At 48.1% G+C, this 23,221-nt stretch overlaps 1 protein-coding gene across 2 annotated transcripts in view; it reads right to left on the reverse strand.

The window, feature by feature from the left end:
* Positions 1-23,221, reverse strand: part of mmp24 (matrix metallopeptidase 24) — a 48,971-nt gene that overhangs the window by 21,713 nt on the left and 4,037 nt on the right. For both annotated transcript variants that reach the window (XM_046385147.1, XM_046385146.1), the window contains 4 exons: positions 7,266-7,414; positions 6,808-6,924; positions 1,830-1,929; positions 1,338-1,542 (listed from right to left, as the gene is read on the reverse strand). In XM_046385147.1, coding sequence (XP_046241103.1) covers positions 1,338-1,542; positions 1,830-1,929; positions 6,808-6,924; positions 7,266-7,414 — 571 coding nt within the window. The remainder of the gene's footprint in view (positions 1-1,337; positions 1,543-1,829; positions 1,930-6,807; positions 6,925-7,265; positions 7,415-23,221) is intronic.

Below are 23,221 nucleotides of genomic sequence, written 5' to 3' on the forward strand. Positions count from 1 at the left end.
CACCCTGCATCTCCCCCTCTCCCCCTCTCCCCCCCGCGTCTCCTCCTCCATCCACCCTGCATCTCCCCCTCTCCCCCTCCCCCCCCCCCCACGTCTCCTCCTCCATCCACCCTGCATCTCCTCATCCCTCCCTCTCTCTGCCCCTCTGCGTCTCCCCCTCCATCCCTCCCCCTCTCTGCCCCTCTGCGTCTCCCCCTCCATCCCTCCCCCTCTCTCTCTATCACCATGTTAGTTCTTCAGGCGGAGGGAATCTGGCACAAGTCATTTGTCAAACTGAGATAGAAGAAGAAAATAAACTACAAAGAGGTTTTCTTCCTCCGTTTGAAACCCAACGACCAAACAGCGTGGAGCTCACAGATAGGAGAACGACTGAGGACGTTTGACGCTTTTCATTTCCAACCACGTATCTCAATGACTGACAAAACAAATAATGCGATCAGCGGGTATTTCTTGACTGTCGTTATTTACGCTGGCTGCAGTATTTCAGCGTTAACTCGCTTCAGGCGGGACATGAAGACAAACATGTCTGCCACTCCTGATGCACTGAAGGAACAAAATGTGCTGCTGGGGATGCAAACGAATGGCGCTGATGAAAAGTCATTTAAAAAGTGTATTAGCAATGCTAACATGCTACTCAGCTGACATTACGTGCTAAACATCAGCCGTTTAGCCATTCGCTGTGTTTCCATCTAACTGTTAAGCGAATCTGAAGTGAACTTTTGATAAATCACAAAAAAGAAAATTAGGCTCATTTCCATCAACTGGTTTTCCACTGAATGAACTCGGACCCGCAAAGCGCAGGTCCGTCAGAAGGCGTCCGTTACGTTACGCACGGCCGAAATGAATCATCTGGCAATAAACAAAACAAATGTGCCTCGGCCACTGATGAGGGATTTCATCTGGGAATGTGGACTGATGGGAACATCCAGGAAAACACTGACAGCAGACACTTCGTTCTTCTTCTCCTCTCGGAGCAGAAACAGCTGATCAGCCATTCAAAAATGCACATCAGAATCGGCTAATGGAAACACGGACACCGTGAGCATGTTGGTCAGTCAGAAGGAAACGAGTCCACATCAACGTTAACTACACGAAGCTCACAGGAAATCCGGTCTTCCATGCGGATGAATCGCGAGGGGGAAAACAACTGGCTGATTTTAACTGACTGATGTTACTGACTTCACGTGTAAAGACACGGAGATTCACGTGTCCGTCATGCGCAGTCCAGACACGATCAAAACCACGGATCTGTCTGAAATCCCCCCACGTCCCACAGACAAACCAGTTCAGTCCAAACGGAACTTCAGTTCGTCATGCAGAAACTGTAATCGTCTCACCGTCGTGGTTGGCGTTGCCCAGCGTCCACGGCTCGTCGGAGTCAAAGTGTGTGTCTCCCCCGATGCCGGCGCCGGGGAAGTAGGCGTGGGCGAGGAAACCCCCCTCTCCATCAAACGGAGAGCTGTCACCATGGAAACCAGAGGCGAAGAAGATCATGATGTCGGCCTCCTTACCCTCGTTCTTGATCTCCGAGTATGGCACCTCCTGGACAGGAAACATCAGTATCAGAGTCTCGTAAAGGACTGAAGAACACCAGGAAGTTTTACAGTTTCAAACTTCAGTCAGAATCTTTACATGAGATGATTTGATAATCTGAAAGGTTTCTGACTGCCAACTTCTGTTGTTCTGTTCTGCTCTCCCTTAAATGTATTATGTTCACTTCCACATGACTTGACGAATGTTATTCTGTTCATGTTATGTGACGCACATAAACCCGTGAGAAACACAAACGGGACGTCCAAACAACACGAGGACATGCGGTCCTCCCTGACCTGGAAGGAGAGCGGCGTGACCGCCTGCCACACGTTGAAGGCTTGTCGGATCGCTCGCTGCGTGTCCTTCTCTCCCACTTTGGGGGTGAAGTTAGATATGCTGCAGGAAAGAGACAAGAGCTTCAGTCACAAACGCACGCAACCAACGAACCAGACCGCAGGGTGCAGCGAGAAGTCGTGTCGTTGTGTGCAGGCCGATGGGTCGGACAGCTTCCAGCTATCTTCTGCCATAACCTGACTGTACATTTATGGTCACTTGAAGCTGCCACTGCATTAGCATGCTAACAGGCTCACAATGATGCCAACAGGCTTACTGTGGACAAATTAAACTGGTATTGGACAAAATTCATTCAGATATCAGTTATCTTTCACAAATCAATGTTTTCTCATGTGATGCACTTCTGATGATGCTCAGTAGCTTCTCAGCTTTTCTGGCAACATAACAGCGTTGCGTTCATCATACATATAACACAAATACAATATTTTTTAACTTCATAAGTACTTCATTTATTCTACATGAATCTGTGTTTCTTTCAGATCTGTCATTACCAAAAGCTAAGAAAAGGTTCTGAGCAGGCGGCTGAAAACATCCGGAGCGTCATTTTAAACCGAACTGGTAACTGAACAGCCCTTGTGTGCGCTAATCTCAGTGACTGCTGATAAGATCCAAAGCTTCATCGTTAGCTGAAGTGAATGGACCTTCTCCTCTGTGAGCTGATGCATGCGCAGCTCTAAGAGACGGAGACGTGCCGTCCATGTCTGTCTCACTGTGACAGAGGAGACAGTATGTGATGACATGTTTTATCAGTCACCGCACACTGTGAGGAAAACACGCTTAAAGCTCTGCTGTCACTCTGTGAACATGAGAGAGAAACACGAGAGGGAGGAGGAGGGATGGAGTGATTGGCAGGAGCAGAGGAGGGAGGGATGGAAAAGAAAAGCCAGGACAAGACAGCGACAGGAAGAAAGAAGCGGCCGGATAAGACGGCAATGCGAGCACCAGAGTTCATTTCACACAATCTGTTTCTCCACAGGGGGGCAAACGCTTTGTTCCCAGTCAGGGAAACACATTATGGAGATAAATACCAGCACATTACACAGCTGCCATAATCCAACATTCACACACGAGTGCACAAACAGCTTCCTGATGCAAATAAGTAAGTCCATGTGCAGAAAGAAATGTCTGTGGTCCTCTGTGTGGTTTAGCCGGCAGCACATGTGATCTCATCGTGGGCTCTGATTCGCCCTTAAGCCTTTAATCTGACGCTGCTGGAGGTGCCACAGACCCCACTGACATTTGAGCATTCAAAATAATAATGACAGACCTTTCAGAAACTCAGAGTGATTGCAGATATAAAACGAGGGTGGAGGGGGACTGTTACTGTGTTGGGACAGAGTCTGTGCTGTCACAGCTAATCTCACAGAGCCTCACTGACTCTTAAGCAAATTTAAGCCTTTTCATTGGACTTTTCTGACAGGCTGTTCGCTGCAGTCAGCCTGAACAATCTGTGAACTGTGTTTATAGCTTAGGAAAAAACATCAAGATCTTCTTCAGCCTTTTGTGGTGACTTTCTGTTTGTGCAACTGATGGACGTTCAGTCTGATTTGGTGTCCCGCCTGCTGATGCACATAAAGTCTGTTTGTTGACAGCGAACACGACTGAGTCTGAGCACACGAGTTTTCACTGCATTTCATATCTGTCTGCAGGCCAGTCCCTTTCTGAAATGTGTTTATGGAACCAACTTTTCACCTGGAAGCCCATCGTGTGTGTGTGTGTGTGTGTGTGTGTGTGTGTCAGGCAGACAGCTAGGTAGCAGTTGTCTGATTTGAGTAAATGGTGTGGAACGTTATGGCAGAGGAGCCAGCCAAATGACCTGTGGCCAAAACACACAGATGGCGAACTGTCACACACACACACACACACACACACACACACACACACACACACACACAGTCTGGCAGTCCAATTGGGTATGTGAGACAGCAGTCACACACACTCAATGCCTCTAAATAACAAAATGTACTGCTGGGAATGAAAACGAATGTGAATGAAGTTTCTTTGTCCACAAAACATTTCCGAAGCTTCCAAAATTTCATTTTTAAACAGAATGTGAATAACATTGTTTTGAAATTAATTTGGGCATCTGCAGACTTTGATCATGCTGGACAAGCTGTACGGAGCTCGTCTCGTTTGACTTGTTAGCTAACATTTGCTTATTACATACTTAAGAAAAATAAACGCTTGAACAAACATCAGCTTCATAAGAACAACGCAAAATGAAAGAAATCGTAAAGATGTGAAGTGTACTTTGAGTTTTCAGTTCGTCCCACATCCCATCTGCTAACATGAAGCGTCTAAGAGCTGCGCTGCAGCCAGCCACCAGGGGGCGATAAAGATGCTTAAGCTTCTCTTTAGGGGAGCTCTCATGTCATCTATCTTTATTTTACAGTCAGTGGTCTGAACCACATTTCCCAGCAACCCATCCAACAGCTGTGGCCATTTTTCACTCAAAAGCACAAACTAGACCGTGACGCCAGAGGAAAAGTCAAGGAGAACACAGCATCTGGGAACCATGAATGTCTCTACAAACAAACCCAACCAGCAGCTGTCAGTCTGAACGACAGTGGACGGACAGGCGGACAGACAGACTTCACCCTCCTCAGAGCTGTGCTGCTAGTGTGGCCAAAAACAGACAAAACAAATCTGTGATTCTTTGAAATTCCTTCGCTTACATGAGTGCAGAATTGTGAACAGCCAAAGAGGCAGATGTTCTCACTCAACCCACTTTCAAACAAATGTGCTTTGTTGGCGGGAAAGTTTCAGCAGAAGCCGAAGCCTCGACAACAAGTTGAGCATCTTTCTTGGGATTGGCTCTTTATCTGTTCCTTTCTCTTTCCTCTCTCTTCTTCTCTGCTTTTTAAGACTCGCCTCCGTGTCCTGAGGCGTCACAGCAGATTTTCATTTCGACACACAGCTGCATAATCCTGCAGCTACAGCATCGAGCAGCGGGTGATAATTTACTGCTGCCAACAGCCCTAAAACTCCTCAGTGAGTCTCTTTGCTTTGCGTCAGTGTCATGTCAGCTGTTCAGACCAGAGAGGAAAATCATCCTGACGGAGCTCATCAGCATCCTGAAATACCACCAGACACAAGCACAGCGAACCTTCTCATTGTTCCAGTGTGGGTTGGCTGAAACACACCTTCTCTCAGGAAACGCAACATGCAGACAGAGAAGTGGACCAGGCAGCACGGGGGGCTGGTTCCAAACATTATGCTCCTACGAAGGGATGAGGACAAAATCTGCCAAATCGGTTCCCTGTGTGATTGACACATTGATCACATCCTGTTTCAGATTCACAAATATCTGTGAGAAAAGCGTAAACCACGTGAGGCGCACGCAAGTCGCATCCAGAATTCATGCAAGGTATCGTGGGACGAGGAGTCCCGTGCATAAGAACATGAGGCTGCGTCCTGGAACACAAATCTGGAATTTAAATAATGTAATCCAGGCAGCATTACATTAACCGACGCAAGCTGGCCGCACGCGAGTGCGATTCGTAGCAGACAGGGCTGGCTCGAGAGAGGTTTTGGCGCCTAAGAAGAAGAACAATTGAGTTAAAATGATGAGAGTGAAGGCAGCAGGGCTGAAGACAACACTGAGCCCGACTGTGACAGCTGATAGCAGGCGAAACATAAGGACGAGAAGCCTGGAATACTGGAAGAGGTAACCAGATAGGACTGTGATCTCACACTGTGGGTTTTATGTAACACTGTGGAGTGAGGAGCTGTAATGCAGGAGAACTGGGATGCCTTCAGTGTCTCGTGGGAGCGGCGTAATTTACATTAGACCTACAAAGCTCTGGGAAGAGGAGAGAGAGAGAGAGAGAGGAGGGTGACGAAGGAACATGTTCAGTGAGAAGGAAGAGGATATTTCATCCCTGAATTAAAGGAACAGGTCAACATTTTCAGGAACAAGCTGATTCACTTTCTTGCTGAGAGTCAGATGAGAAGATTAATTGATCTGTGATGAATTACAAACCAGAACGTTTCAGACACCCGGTGCTGAAAGGCTTCATTTTAAACCACTGAAAATCTGACGTGACGCAGCCAGAAACGTTTGAAAGTTTTTATTCACGTTACGTTTAGCCGCCCCTCCCTTCCTCGCTCTCCGACTCTCTGCTGTGACACACGATGAAAAGAAACCGTTAGCTTGATTTAGACTACAGAGTCCTCTGAGCGTGACCACTGTTGGAAACATAAGTTCTGGTCATTTTCAGGCATTTTAATGTGGAAATGTTACCCTCTACTATCTTTAATAAAACCTTTGGAGACACTAATGTGATGAAAAAGGTTCCTGTAAATCACAATGACAAACGTCCTAAAACCGCTAACTTAGCATCTCAGAATAATTATCACGACTGAAGTGGAAAAGGAGAGTTTATGAAGAATCATTCAGTCACGAGTCTCGTTATTTGAACCTGCAGCTCCTGTTGTCCAACATCGCTGGCAGAAATGACGAACTGCAAAATCCATACTGTCTCTGACGGGAAAGCTTATGTTGAATCTGAGAGCAGGACAGGGACAGGGAGGGAGACATAAGAGGGACACGGATCTCGAGGAAGAGAAAGAGAGAGAGGGAGTGGGCAGGAGCAACAGCGGGAGATGGGATGTGTTCAGTGTCCCCTGGGACGGCGGTAATCTGCATCAGTCCTACAGTATATTTACACAAGTGGGACTGTCACCTCATACAGTGGAGGCTCGCACTGCATGCTGACTGTGAAGACAGCAGAGTGAGGAGGAACGAGACCAGCAATGAAGGCAAAGGGAGACGAGGGGGTGGGCGGAACGCAGGGATGCATTCAGGCTCCCATGGGACGCCGCTAATTTACAGTAGGCCTTTAGCCAACCTCAGACCGAGGCAGCAGGGGGTGGAGGGGGAGGACAGACAGACAGACAGACAGACAGACAGACAGAAACCTGTAGGAGATCTTTTTATCCCTCCACTTCTGTCCCGTCAGAGCGTAGCGTTTGTTCCTCTGCCGGCGACTGGTGTGAGGATGGTCTGGGACGCCACAGCGCGGTCTCCTCATCCACCTAAACACAACATGACATTTAAATTTCACTGCCTTCCTGAGGTCCCAGCACTGGGTGAGTTCACTGACCCACCGGACCTCCACGCACCCTGTCCAGTTTTCAGAAGGCTTCACTGGCTTGGCTTCACTTTTGTACAGTGGGAGGAAGTGGAGATACGTCGGCCATATTTACATAAAGTCAAACATAGAATTCTAACAGTTAACGACTACTAAATTTCTGGTCTGATGACATCACTGGCACCTGAAGTGACCCAAATGACAGTATGTGTGTTGGGATCTAAAATCAGTTCAAATCTTCTTATCTTTGGCTCATTCTGTTGCCCCGTCCCCTCAGAGACTCACTCTATTGTCGTCTCGTCCAGGATTCCCGTCACAGGGATGCCGTAGAAGCGCTGCATGGCGGCCACGGCGGACTGCATGGCTTTCTCCTGCCGCAGGTCCGACGTGCGGACGTCGTGAGGCAGCAGGTAGCCGTAGTTCTTCAGCCACGTCTGAGAGAAAACGAAACGGGAAGCAGAACAAGATGTTTGTCACAGTCGATACAGAGAATCCATTATAACTGTGTTAGCAAAGCGGCTAACTCAAGCTAACAACAAACACCAACTCAATGATACTGAAAACAATGTGAATATTATTGTGACTGTCAAGATGTCTTTTTCCAGTAATGACTGATGCTGACTCACCTTGAAAAGTGACTGAACAAGCACTGACAAGCCATGAGAGGAATGTAATTCAATAATGAGACATATTGATGTTTGCACAAACAGTACAGACTTTGTTGTTATTTTGATTTGGTTTCATCCCTGCTTTGTGGTCTGCTTGGCTCTAAATGGGAGCATAATTTACAACGTGAACATAATGCTGCAGTGAAGAAGACTTGAAACCAGCAACTGAGACGGTAAACTCATCAGCAAACCGTTTACTGAGGTCATAAATCAACTGAAAATGGTCTCATTTTCTCATAAGCTTACAAACAATCAGACCTCTTTTGAAACCAGTGAAGTCGCCCCCTGCTGGCCACTAGAAACACTGCAGGTTTAAGGCACTTCAACAGTGGCTCCACTTTAACCTAGTTGCATGTATACAGACTAAATACACATGATTAAAATTGTTGTAATGCATTTTTCAGGTAAACAGACTCCTGATTGCACACATTCCTGTCAGATCTAACAGTCAGCGGCGATGAAAGTCAGCCTCCCTCCTCCCAGCTTCACGTCTCGTCACTCGGGACTCGACTGCTGTCTGACTTTAAGTGGGCAGCAGATTTCTCCTCCCGATAAGTGATGGAAAATTGCATTTGTGGATTTACTGAGAGGCGGGTGAGCGTCAGCCAGTCAGCTCAACACTTTTCAACACCAAAAGGTCTGAATGAAGAAAATCCATCTCCTTTAACGAAGGCAGACGTGTTTCATATCCCGTGACGGAAAAGGGCCACAGAGGAAAGGATATTAAAGGGACTTGAAAAGCCCAATCTCAGCCATTTGCACCAAAACTCCGACACGTCGCAGAGTCGTAACACACGTTTTCAGTTTCACTGTGACTTAATGAAGTCCATTTATCAACTTGGAATTCAGAGAGAAGACGACACGCGTGACATCATCACATCCTTTTCTTCGGCGTCAAAGTCACCCAGCGACGGCTGTGATTCAACACACTTTGAATGATTTTAAATTCACCTGCATGTAAACAAACAGCCTTAAAAACTGTTGTGGCACGCAGCTGAGCGCACGACAACACTGCACTTCCTGTTTACATCACGCGACAGATTTATCAACAACCTGGAATCCAAAGTAAGACTTCATCCGAACGTTTCACATCACATTTCTGTCTTTGTTGAGCTCTTCTTTGATGTGGCAAAGCAGAGCGAGTTAAGGAAGCGAACGTGGGGTGACGAACGGAGGGAGGATGAAAACCGAGAGGACGCAGAGTTTTATCCGACATGTCAGAGGGAAACTCAGAGAAGGAGATGAAAGGAAAGGCTGAACCTTTCAAACCAAATCTGATTCACACTGATCCAAAAATCGATGCTGGATCCACAAGTTTCCTCAGATGATTCTTATTATGTCCTATTTTTCACTTCTGTCTCTTTAATATGACATAACACAATCTCACAAGACTCCTGAGAGCAGCGGCGGGGGAGGAACGAAGACGGGAGAGGACAGAGAGGAGAGACGGGGGAGGCCGAGTCCTCCTCTCAGGTCATTAATATTTCACAGTGTGTGCCAGCCTCTCCCAGCCCAGCAGTCAGCACTCGGCTGCCACGTGAACGTGAGCCCAACCGCCGTGACGGACGCAGCGAGGTCACATCGCCGAGGGATTCGGCCTGTCGCTTCCCCACGAGAGAGAAACACTCTGCACGTGAGCACAACAAATCCCTCATTCCCGTCTCACTGCAAAACATCGCCATTCAACCGTCAGTCACACTCAGCGTCAGTCACACTGATATTTTCTGTTTAAACATCTTTTGTCAGAGAAACGCACCAAACTGAAGCATCCGATCAGCAGGACGTCATCATCTGCCCGCCCCAAACGGTTTCAGGACCAGACGTTAGCGTTCGGTTTGGGCACAAAACCGCCTGGATGCAGTTGGAGCGACGAACATTTCGACTGAAATTTGTGGTTGTTTTGTTCCACGTTTTTAATGATTGCGTTAGCAGCTGCTGTTTCCACGGCTAACGTTGCCGCGTCGACTCGTGTTCGACCAATCGCTGAGCAGTTGCGTTGCACGAGGAGGAGCTAAGGAGGAACTGAAGTATGAGAGCTGCGACCGCTGGAGTTACTGCTGTGCCAATACGATAAAACTGCTGGTTTTGTGACCGGACGAAAGTCCAGGTGTGTGTGTGTGTAGAAGTACCTCAAATGTGTACTGCATCCCGACGTCTTCGGGTAGGACGCTGTCTCACGGCTCCTGCTCTCCAACTAACAAACTTATTTAGACTGTGATCCTAATCTGCTTTTAATCCAATGTGAACGCACTGCGCCACATGGTGCACCAGTCCAGACCAAACCGACCAACCACAGTCCAATTAACACCTCGTCAATCTGCGGCAGAACAGCAGCAGAACATCTCAGTCTGATTCCTCTGACTGAGATGTTCAGACCAGATCAGCTTCACTGATCACCACGACGACGCCTTTCCAAAACACCTTGTTCTCTACAGCCGACTGTCACACACACTCACACACACACACGGACACACTCATGGACACACTCACACACACACACACTCACACTCACACACACACTCATGGACACACTCACACACACACACACACATACGGACACACACACACACTCACACACTCACACATACAAACACTCACACTCACACACTCACACACACACTTACTCACAGCTCTCTCTCTCTGTGATGAAGTCTCTCAGGACGCCGATGCTGCATTAGTCAGTATGTTTGTGTGTTGCTGTGTGTATATATGCAAGCATGTGTGTATGCATGTATGTGTGTGTTGTTGGTTATATGTTTGTGTGTGTGTGTGTGTGTGTGTGTGTGTGCTCTGCTGACGAGTGGACCAGCTGCTGCTGGCTCTGAGGAAGCAGTCAGAATTAAATAATTCACCAGCTGCTATTATACAACAATTACTACAGTGCCATCAAAGCTCACACACACACACACACACACACACACACACACACACACACACACAAACATAATTCACAGGCAGGATTGAAACCAGTGATTTATGTTGCGCTGCTGCATGTTTAATTAATATTCTTATCTTACTGGGACGAAGCTGCTGAGGCGCTGCGACGCTCAGCTCCCAGTGAAAAACCTGAGCAACACAGTCATCCTCGAACACAACACACACTTCAGATGATCCGAACCATCGGGACGCCAGCGGGAAAGACGAGATTCAAAGCTGGAACAGGAAGACCTTCTCCCTGCCCAGGAAGCACAGGCCAAACCACAAGACGATGACATCATCACGTCAAACTGCACTCTCTGGCATATAAAACAAAACCGTTTCAAAGCACACGAGGTTTCACGCCAAGCCGACACGGAGAAGCGGACGTGTCACATCAGCCGGCGAAGGCTTAAAAAACATCGACGTTTCACCACGGGCCAATGAGACGAAACTTCCTTTATGCACAAGGAACACAAACTGTTGACTGAAGTTTTCTTGTTTCGGTGAATGCGAACTTTTTGAACCTTGAGAGGAAAGACGCAAAAACACGTTAAACTGCACCGCAGCTTCTCTGCGTTTTGTGTGTGTGTGTGTGTGTGTGTGTGAGTCGGTCCTGTGGTCCTGCGACCTGGATGGATAAGCGGGTATAGAAAATGGATGGAATAAGTTGCTTTAGGGTTGGATTGAGGTTAGGATTAGGTTACAGTAAGTTTAGCATTAGGTCATGTTTATTGTTGTGGTGGATCGAATGGAAGTCTATGTAACGTCCCCAGAAGTGATGGAAACACGACTCTGTGTCGAGAGCCGAGAAGATCCTCAGGCAGCCCCATCACCCCGGACACTCACTCTTCTCCCTGCTGCCATCAGGCCGTCGGTTCTGCTGCCTGAGAACCAACACTGAGAGGATGAGGAGAAGCTTCTTCCTCCAGGCCATCCGTCTGCTCAACAGTGAGCGTTAATCTGGACAATCCCACTCCCTCCTGCACTATATGCACTAGATGTAAATACCACTCATGTAAATAATGCACATTTTCACTTTTTTAAATTTAATTTTTTTATTTTTTCTTTAAATTAAAATTTTTTATTTACTTATTTTTTGGTAGCAGGGACACAAAGAATTTCACTGCACATTGTACCGTGTGACAAATAAACCTATCTTGTATCTTGTATCTTGTGTGTGTTTCTGATTTTTAATTTTAAATTTCCTGAGCCAGACGAAGCAACAGCGATTATCCAGCAGTCACTCTGAACTCGTCCTGTGCATCATCATCATCATCATCATCATCATCATCATGAAGCAGATGCTGACTGCACAGTTTAACGGCCACAGAACAAACACCTTCAGTGTTCAGTCTGGTTCCTGGTGAACTCAGCCTTCGCTCTGCGGTTCTGTCTGCCACCAGGCAGGAAGTCTGCCGATCAGGCGGGCTGACGGCGTTTCTGTCTGCTTCCATGTCCCCGTTTTGGACTGAATCAAACCTGAACCATCACGCTGGCCCACGAGCCAAAGGCCGACTGCTGCTGTTCAGAAGTGAAACTTCATGTGGCGGCTGTTTGTTTCTGCTACCAAATATGAAACGAGAGGCGAGGAAGACCAGAGAAGACAAGAGATGAAGGCTGTGTGGTTAACTGCTGCACAGTCCTGTCAGCAGAGCTTATGTTTGGGCTTCATGAAGCCATAAAAACAACATAAGGAAATCTGATTCTGACAGTATTGTTGGAGCAAACCTGATGAGACTGATGATCCATTAAAGATGAAATCTGGAACGTTTCCAACACTGAAGCCTGCTGCCGCCTGAAGCTTCGATCTGCGTTTGGTTCCTTTTGTGTGGGGTTTAAAGGTTCAGTTCAGCTCATCTAAAATGTCCACAATGCAGGCTGGACAAAGAGGACAAAGTGACTTCGTCCCCTTTTGTCCAGCTAACAGTCCAAAACCCAAAAACTCTTCATTTATGAGCAGAACAGCGACATTTAAGAAGCTGGGACCAAAAAGGTTTGACATTTTTTAATTAAAAATGACTCAAACGATTAACTATCAAGTCAATTGATTATCAACTACTTTTCTCAACTGATCGTTGCAGCTCAGTTTAAAGCTGCCAACACAAAGAAATAAGAGAAAGTTGTAGCGCAGCATGTGGCATCTGAATGTCATTTAATTACATTTAAAATCAGCGTCTTGTCACTGCATTAATGCTGTTTGCAGTGAATAATATTAGCTTTCATTTTAATGTGCCACTCTGAGATTTTGAGGAGAAGCCAATCAATCAGCGCAGCAGAGAGATAACTACGGTGGCTGAGAAAGCTCAACACACAGCAGCTGAAGAAAACATCTTCATCACTTTGACGACCACGGCGGCATTTCGGAAACCACCACGATTACAGCCAAGATTTATTCATCTGCTCTCACACCTGAACTTCAAACCGGTTCGAGATGAGGTCAGGTTTGTAGCCAGGACGAAGGTCCAGTCAAGGCCTCGTTTTAACGCTCTCGCTGTCCCGAGCAGCGCCGAGACTCCAGAGCGGTCGCCTGGCAGCGAAGAGGAGCCAGCAGTCAGCGGCGGCGTAAACCAGAGAATCACAGCGAGCAGAATGTGTGCTCGAGCACACAGTCGCTAAACGAGGAAACGTCGTGGATCCCACTGAGACGAGGCAGAAGCCACAACACCAACTCGGCTTTCCCATTCAATACTCTCTTCTTCATCAGAGTCGTGATGAAGGACGGCAGACCAAAACCGTTACAGATAAACAAAACACGTGCAGTTAAAGGAGCATTTCAGGCTGTCAGCGAAGGTTATCTTCAGTTAACATCTTGATTGGTTGTAAAATAAAATATAAAAAATAAAATATCAGAAAACTGCTTTGTTTTGTCTGGCCAACAGAGAAAAGACAAAGAAAATCAAATCAGAACGGTTTACTTCTAATGACCGACTCAGAACAGTGCAGGACACGTGATGTTCTTCTCAGCAGCACAGACGGCTGTCGTCCGCCTGCCCGTCTGTCCACCTGACCGCCCGTCTCTCTCCCAGTCTGTCTGCCTGTCTCGCTCTCTTGTGGCGGTTCGACCTGTGCGTCAGCCTGCCTTGTGCGTCTCCTCCGTCTGTCTGCTGGGATAAAAATAGACTTTATCTCCCCCTGATAAACTATTTACTGCACCTCAGCTGGAGCGCAGCGGGTGCAACCTGCCAGACGCCCCCCGACTCTCAGGCCTGACGCGGACTCTTCATCGCCTGGACCCCCAAGCTCACCAAAACCAAGCCGAACCACGGACTGGAGTCAAACCCTGGGTTCAAACCCTGGATTCAGTCCCGGACGACATCAGACCACCGGCACAGTGTGGGGATTCGCTCAGAGACACGTGTTGCAGGTCAGTGCTGGAGATCCACCCGAGCTTCAGTTTGTCTGTCTGATGAATCTGATCAGAACCTCGGAGGTTTGGCGAGAGGCAGCAGAAAAGGCCGCAGTGAGACACTTCGTGTTCTCACCTCCAACAATGAAAAGACTCACGAGAAATGAGAAGTGAGCGCAGTCGGTGGCGTTGAACAGCGAGTGATTAATGGATGAAGTGAGCTGCCCGGTGAGCTGCTGTCTGCTGGTGCTGGTTCATATTTGTGAAGGAAATGAAAAGCAGTCAGCGTGGTTTTGTCAGGCAGGATTCCCTCGCCGGCGGAGGACGCGGGACCGAAGAAGCAGATGTTTGGTAATGAAATTTCTTCTCACCACTTCGGCACTCAGGAGGGAAAACTGACGCCGAGACAAGCGCTGAAGCAGGCCAACTGATTGGCTGGATTTGACTCCAGTGAGGCAAACGAAGGCGAACGAGCTTCAATAAAAACCAGAACGTGACCAGCAGGCAGGCTGACAGATCGCTTCCTGACGTCACTTCCTGTCTGGCCTGTGTTCCGAGCTTCTGTGAGTCAATGGCTTGATTAATAATTGGTTCTGGCCCTGAGAACCACACATGCCGCCCTGTCGCACCACAACCGCCTCAGCGCTGGCGACGAATTTGTCACAGCTGCTCAGAAAAGCTTCCTGCCGCACACTTTGGTGCTCGCAGGGTTCAGGATTGTTTGTCATCTGTCAGCTGAACATGAGCGCGGCGGCTCGGGGGGATCTGAAGAGACTGAAAGGCCGACTTGAATTCTGGCTTCCTGGCGTCTCGCTCGGAGCAGCAGGAGGGAGCGCAGAGCTTCACTCGTCACCTGTCGCTCTGGACGTCCACGGTTTCATGTGATGTGATGAATACAAACTTACATCAAACGTTTGGGGGGAAATTTCCTCGTGTGTGTGTGTGTGTGTGTGTGTGTGTGTTCTGATCAGAAAATCATTTTGTCTTCAGCCTCATTAGGAGATTTCAGGACTTCCATCCACGTTCGGCTGACAGCTGAGCTGAAGACGCGCTCGTCTTTGAGACTTAAAGCTGAATCTGAGCGGAGACTGAAAGGATGCTGACTGAACTGTCGTAACAGAGCATTAAGCCGGTGAGGGTTACGGGTTCAACTCCCACTGGGGCAATCCCGGCTTCAAATGTATGCAGTCGCGTTGCCGCGAGGCACTTTGGATGAAAGCAGCTGCCAAACGGCATCTCGTCGCTGCCGGGTGAAAATCCTCCGTCTCGAAAACGTCAGACTTTTCAGAAACCAAAAATAAGAGCTGAGTTTTTAGCTGGATGACAGTGCAGTTTGGAAGTTTGTCCCGTGGGTTTAAAGAGAAATTCATAAACCTGGACTGCAGGAGGAGAGTCTTCTCTTCAACAGCCGGGTGTTCAGCGTCCGCAATCGACAGGAAATCCTGCAGCTCGTTAAGCGAATTATGGAGCGAAAAGTCTCGGGTTGCTGCTCCTGCGATGTGAGCTCCGCTTTTCTCTCTTTTCGGAAAAGACGAAAACACCAACAACATTAGTGACGTACATTTTTCACTGTTTTCACACATTTTACAGACAAACTGACTGACGGAGCAGCAGCTCGAGTCCTGGCTGAGTGAAGCAGCATCACGATGAAAGGATCTCTGGTTTGGAGGTGGCGGTCATTTCCTCTGCTATGAAATAGTTTGTTATAATAACTTTAAAGGCCTCGATTCTTTTGCCCCTCAACTTTCAAGGATTTCAATAGCTGGAGTGGACGAAGACACACACACACACACACACACACACACACACACGTTTAGTAATGTGAAACCCTTTCGAAGAATGCTTTGGTGGGACCAATGGGCTCATAGCTATGACCTCATGTCTGTGGTGTCATATGACACGCCACACACACACACACACACACACACACACACACACACACACACACACACACACACACACAGGTCTCTGGCTACATGCTGGAAGAGACGTCGATCAATGAGTGCCAGGATATTGATGATGTAAGAGCGCGAGTCCGGAGGAGAATCTGACTGATCTCACAGTTGATTAAACTGACAAACTGCTAACACCAAACCTCGACGAGAGGCTCAGTGGTGGATGACTTTCGGTCCTGGTGTTGGTGCAGTTCAGCACCTGCACAGGAACAGATCAGGTTTTTAAGGACAGAGTCAATCTGCTGCTTTGGACTGGACACATCGGACGGCCATGGTTTCTGTTATCCAGTAATAACTGCTTTTTTTAAACCGGAACGACCTGCCGAAGTCCGCCATGTTCGACTCTCCAGTCATCAAGTCGAGTGAACGTAATTTGCTTGTGTTCACATCAGACATGAAGTGAGTGGTTCACCCAGTGGGATTAGAGTCAGTGTGTGTCACTGGAGTTAAAACAGTCCTGCACCTCATCACCATAACACACCTGCATGAGATCTGCACCTAAAGTGACATGAGAAAAGCTTAATGTGCACAGTGTGAAGGGCACAGTGAGTCCTTCAACACATCACTAAGCGAGGCCGCGACGCAGCCTGAACACATGCAGAACTGCATCCAGTGGTGGCTGTGAAATCTGCAAATGAAATCAGATACTGAAGTCCAAATTAAAACCTGTCCTGGAGGTACAGATCTGGTGGGACCAGATTAGCCCCACGTCATCGTACTTTTACTTCCAGTTATGTACATATGGGACAGAGAACGTCCAGCGCTGGAATGTTGGCACTGGACATAAATCACGAGGGACACACGTGTCCCAAATACTGAATCTGTGTCAAAAGCTCAAATATGATCCAGCCTCACTGCAGCCGGGAGGACAGCCGTGGACCCACAACAGGAAAGCTTTACCTTCACCAGCACAGTAACTCAGCCCTCGGGTTCACATCAGAGTCTGCAGAGCTCAAAGCTTCAGTCAAGTCGGTCCACACCTGCAGCCTGCTGCCTTCACACTGTGGGATTCAGCACCCGTCAGCTCTGACTGAGCTGTTGTGTTCGGCAGCAGATCGTCTCTGCACCCGAGTGACGCAGACGTTTCACTACAGCTAATGTTTTGAGGAACAAAAGCCACTTTCACTGAGAGCTTCACAAGAGACGCTTCATTCCAGGAAATTGTTGTTCTTCACAAGCGGGAACTGCATGCAACACACACACACACACACTCTGACACACATCACTGAAGGCCTCAGCTCTGACTGACAGGTGACCTCAGTTAAGAACATCAGTACGACAGCACAGCACCGACGACCATCACGGCTTCAGCGCAGCACTGAGCGGCTGTGACGGACAGATGGAAGAACAGATTTACCAGCAGATCGATGGAGATTTGATGGATGGCTGGAGCAGAAGAGGAGGCCTTAAAGATGGATGAAAGGTCACGTGAAGCGCCTCAGTTCTGTTGGTAAAGCTGTCAGCTTACAAAATCTTTGACAAAGTTCTGTCAGGACTGCGTTGTCACTCACACAGGAGCCTACAGGTTTATGGATGCAGCGCAGCAGAGCCACCGTCACCAGACCAACCTGATCTTCCAGAACACAAACATTTTGAATGTGCAGTCATCGATATCAGACGGATCAAACGGCGTGAAAGGCATCGCTCACAGTGACGGACTCACAGCTTTTTAACGCAGTGGAGCAGTTCAACATATTTTTCTCAGAGCAAAAAGAGACTGGATTCACCCTGCCTTTAATGACGCTGATCTGAATCTGTGGGCTGTGTCAGCGGGCAGCGGGTGTTCGCCACAGGCTTTCTGCAATCCAAATTTAGGACCTTTAAAGACCTTCCTGAGTGCAGCTGAAAGAGGAGCCGCTCCCACAGTCGATATAAAGGCTCCTTCTACTGTGACGGAAACACAACGAATCTCAGTTTCAGGTGATTGTGATGATGAAAAGGAGCCCCAGTTAACCCTGCAGCCGAGTGGAGTCCGGACCACAACCTCACTTCACAGGGCTCAGCTTCCTCCAAGTGAACACGACTGGATACCAGACTGGGACTGGACCCCAAGACCTCTGAGACAAGCGGAGGCCAGTGTGGCCCACAAGCTCACTACATCAACTGTCCACAGGGACAACCCGCATGTCGCTGCTGCGTTTACGGCTCGTTTCCACCACAACATCTCAGACACAAAACCAGCCCTTCAGCCTTTCATTTCACCCGAGCTGCTGCTGGTCTTCGGGCAGTAAGACGAGACCGGAGCTCCGGGAGGAAACCCAAGCAGAGACAAACCCAGAGGCAAACTCCACACAGAAAGACCGTGGCTGGACGTCCGTCTGACGGGAGGCGACGCGCTCCCCACTGAGCCCCCACGCCGAACTCTGTGTGTTAACATGTTTTAATTAGCGTCTTTAAATTTATAGTTCCTCTATTGGATTTAAAACAAGAGAGTATTCAGTTAGCGTGCGATCAGTGACGGCACGATGCAACACCGAGGAGATCTGAACTAGCTGCAGGCATACAGTATAATTAAATTCACATCTCAGTGTGAAATGATTTCTCTTCCTGTGCCCCCACAGCGATCAAACATAATCCACGTTCCACGTCCTTCTGCGCTGCACCCACAGAGCTCATACAGAAGCGGGATGCGTTTCCTCCTGACAGACTCAGACCCGCCTGATATTCATTTTTAATTAGAGCTGCACTTGCATTTCCGTCCTGCTCAGCGTCTCATGTCATGAGGCTCCGCTGAGCTTCTCATCTCCAGCTGCAAGCTGCCGCTGGACGTGCAGGAAGGCAGCGAGCTGCGTCTTCCTTCCTGGCACTTACTTGAAGCGAGCTGCAGGATCCATTAAGCCTCATATTTACTGCACAGTGGAATTTTTTGTGATGATGAGAAAACACGAGCTTTAATACTGTCCTAAAGTGAGAAACAGCACAAAGAAAAAACACAAATTAAAGTGAAACTTGCTGTAAAAAATCTGCATGTTGGCAGGGAGACGTAACCACAGTGACATCAAACTGACTCAGCCAGGACTGAGATATGATGAACTTACACGCTTCTTTCTTTAAAGGGACAGTCCACCCCAAAATGAAAACTGCATGTTTCTCTGCTCCTCTGACCTGTTGGCTGTTTACTCCATCCAGAAGGTTTCTGTGTGAGCTGCAGAGTTGTGGAGATATCAGCTGTAGAAATGTCTGCCATCGCTTCCATATAATCCAACTCGATGACAGAAATACACCTGAAAAACTCAACAGCAAAGTCTCTTTCCGGAACTTAAGACAATCCACAGACCTTGCTGTGAGCAGGTTTGTGTAGGAACCATTTCCTTTCTGTACCACCAAGCAGAAGAACTTAGCCAGTTAGCTCAGTTAGCTCAGTTAGCTCGCCTCTCATCACTGAGCGAATTCATTCACATTTAATCTGTTTCACAGTGTGCACGTTTGAATTTGGTTGATGACATCACATCCAGGGACCAATACAAAGCAGAAACCTATGAAGAGACGATTTGAACCAGATTCAGCTCCTGACTGACTTAAGCCTAACGTTCGTTTCAGTTTCACCAACCTTATGCAACATAAATACGGTTTTCCACTCAGCACTACGTGTCCAAGACCCACCAGGTGCAGGCTGAAAAGTGATGGGACGGCGCCTGTGTTTGCAATATAAATTAAAACCTGAAACTTTATGCTGCTTGACTGCTTGGATCCCGTTAGGTTGGGTCTGCAGACAGATGACTCACACCGCAGACACAGCAGAGGCTGAACATCATCAGAGGGACGGACTTCACCAACGCTTCCCTCTCGCTTTGCCTTCATTTACTTCGGTCTGCTCTGTCGCTTCTTCTCTTCTTCCACTTTCTCTCCTGCTTTTCAATGTGTTTTTCTTTCGGTCATGCCCTCCTCCTCCTCCTCACCTCCTTCATCCTATCACTGTCTCGGGTCTCTCTCAGCCTTCACCTGACGTCCTCTCTCTCCTGCTGCAGTATTATACAACTCGCCCTCCTTTTCTTCTCACACTGTTTTACTCTTTTCACAGAGCAGAGCTGCATGCACAGAAGACTGATAATAAAACCAGTGACCTCACGGACTTAAAAACCCCACCTCGCCGTCCTGTCATCGTACGCCTCCATGTACCAGTCAGGTTACGGTTTCTGTCCGGGTGTGTCCGCACTCCAGAGTTCATCATCTGAAGCTCAGCATCCTCAAAGCCTGTGGATGTTGCTGAAGTGAAGCTACAGACTGTAAGCCGTGGACGCTTCACACACACACACACACACACACACGTTCATCCCAGCAGCACTGAAGATCAGCACAATCAGCACAGCTTGAAGGTGGACACTCGAGATCAGAGTCACCAGTTCAGTCTGTGACCACATGAGAACCTGATCCCAGTCTGCCCGTCAGTTCCTGACTTCTGCTTCTGAATGACGGACAGACAACATCATGACGTCACAGTGAAGCCGACCTTTGACCTTCTGGACAGAAAATGTCATCACTTCATCACTTTATCCCGTCAGATGTTTGTGAGCCCACAGCAACCTTTGACCAGCAAAATCAATAAAAGTTTAGAACTACTTGTGTTGTGCATCAATGGTTACTGCGTTCACATCAGAGCTGCTTCAACAGCACGTCAGCAGGTTGACCGAGTGCAGCTGAGGCGACCGTCCACCACATCATCAACGCGACAACAGCCTCATCTAATGCACAGCGACGCCAACTCTTATTTACCGCTGCAGCGTGTGTGTGTGTGTGTGTGTGGGCGGGCGAGGAAGACAATAGCCAGAGAGGAGGGAAGTGAGGACGACAGATAAGGGAGCGAGAGGAAGGACCGATACGACACGGGAGTCCGTCAAAAGGCCAAAATGTTCTGAACAAACTGCTGGTGGTCGCAAAAATAGACATGAAGACATGATGTGTGTGTGTGTGTGTGTGTGTGTGTGTGTGCACACGTGTGCTTCACTCCAAAGACGGCAGCTCAGGACAAAGCTTCAAACTACTAGTAACAGCCGTGAATTCACACCCGCCTACACAGTGCGCACACGCGCACACACACGCGGCTCGGATAAGTGCAGCACTGCAGGCTCATTTAGCCCATTTCTCGGGTGTAATGTAGTGTTTACTGCCCCCCGGGGAGCAGCCTTTCTCCCCGAGCTCCTCTCCTCATGGGAGGGAGCAGAGAAAAGAGCCCACAGAGGTTTGGAAACACTCCATCTTATGAAAGCATCAACTTCGCTGTTTGCACTGTCGTCTTCTCCATCATCGCCACGGCGATCCGCAGCATCTTCTCAATCGTCATCATTCATATTCATCTGCACTGTGGCGTCATCGTGCTGGCAGGTACATGAAGCCATTATGAAAAGGCCACCAGGAAACACACCTCTCAGGAAAAAATCTTCAAGCTGACGATGCTGCACACAGAAAGTGTGGCTGGAGATAAAATACTGGCTTAGCGTCAAATCCCACCAAATCCAGCCTGCATCTCAGTTTTCTATTAAATCACATACAGACGTGACGCCTGAAGTCCACGCTGACACACTGACATCAAAAATGAGCTTCTATCAAGTAAACTGTTTTTTCTAATTAACATCTGATGAGCAGCCGTAGATGAGCAGCGCTAAAATGCTAACATTATTGTTTCACACGGCAAATCCCAAAGATGGTTTCCGTCACTTTAAGCAGCTCTTATCTCGCTGATGTTTGTTCAAGTGTTCATTTTTCTGGTCAGTTTGGTTTTAATTTGTTATTTCATGCTAACAAAGGACCATCTTATCTTACGCTGGGGTTGAAACGTCATGACTGACAGCTGAGTGCTGCTTCTGATTGGCTCAGACGGGTGTGTGGGTGGGAACCTGATATCGTGGGCTGCACAGACTCTGGCTCCGGATGACATCACCAGAACAAGATGGCGGCACTCAGTTATTGGCTTCACTTTTAGAACATCCTCGTCACACAAATTTGACAACAGTGTGTTTTACTGCTTATGAATTCAACTTTGCAAGAGCGACTCTTTTGTCAGAAAGCCGACTTTAATCAGGATTTTTGAATTTAAGATGAATCACGAGGCGCTCTGTGCCTCTTTGAGCTCACCGTTTTCTAAAGCCTGCAGCAGCTATTAGCATAAGCGTTCGGATTAGCCCGACGTGCACTGATGGCATAAAGAAAACAGAAGACGCAAACAGCCCAAAGCTTGAAAACTGAACAGAACAGAACAGAACAGCACCAGAACAAGACGCTGGCTGCCATGAGACAGCGGCCACATGTTCTAAACATGTACAGGATTCAACGTAAAAGAAGAAAAGAGAGTTGGACTAAACGGACAACAAAGACGAGTGAAACTATGGGAAATGTAATTATGAAACAGAAGGGGAGGCGAATGAAAGTGCAGCATCCCACGGCTGTGAGCCTTCCAATGTAATCTGTGAAAGCTGTCGCTCTTCACTCATCGACCAATCAATCAGTCCAGGAGTTAACACGAACGCCGAGTGAATCTAACGTCTATCAGCACAGCAGCAGCCTGCAGGCCAAATGTATTCTCTCCAAAACACACAAACACAAGCAGGTTGTGACCGCAGAAATTTGACCTATTGTGTAAACGGTGAGTCAGACAGAGACAGCGAACGCCTCCCGCTGCCTTCGCTGTCTTCTGTTTGTGTTTTCACTTCTGAGCTGCAGCTTCTGTGTGCGTCTGTGTGCTGTGAAAGCCAACCTGTTTGTGTGTCACTGCAACAAGCTGCAGCCGAGGTGGGCGGCAGACGCTCGCTGTAAGGCGCTGATGGACGACTGACACAGTTAACACAAACAGGATACCGAGCCGGTGTCAAACCACGGCAACAAGAAAATCACAATCCAGCTGTCACATGCTGACGCTGCAGCATCAGCACATTCACGGTAAACAACAGAAGATCGCTGCATGTGTGCCCACAATCATGTTTCAGCAGAAACAGCCGCAGGGAGACGCACGGCAGACCGGACCTCTCCGTCACAACACCCTCCACCTGTGAGACCACAGCGACGAGCTGTGGACCCACCTGCCGCCAGCCAGAGGAGAGGGTGCGTTTAATGACCAGCGTCGCTTCAAACCGACGGCACTGACGCGACCATCTGAACCTCATCGTGCAGACGCTCCACGTGGCCTGGCTGTGCACACAAAGAAACCTGTCTGAGCGTCCTGATTGGTCGGCTGTGACTTCACAGGAGAAGCTTTGATGAAAGCATCACATGACGGGTCTTTGTTTGCAGCAAAGTTTAGACTTTCATGCGGTTTTTAAACGTGAAAACGCTCATTTGTTGCACTTAACACCCAGAATTAGTGCAGAAAGAATCCAGACCTGAAGCTGATCAAATCCTTCCGGAAAACATTTGATTTAT

Source organism: Scatophagus argus, chromosome 3 (assembly GCF_020382885.2).
Source record: "Scatophagus argus isolate fScaArg1 chromosome 3, fScaArg1.pri, whole genome shotgun sequence".
In the NCBI taxonomy this organism is placed as follows: domain Eukaryota; kingdom Metazoa; phylum Chordata; class Actinopteri; family Scatophagidae; genus Scatophagus; species Scatophagus argus.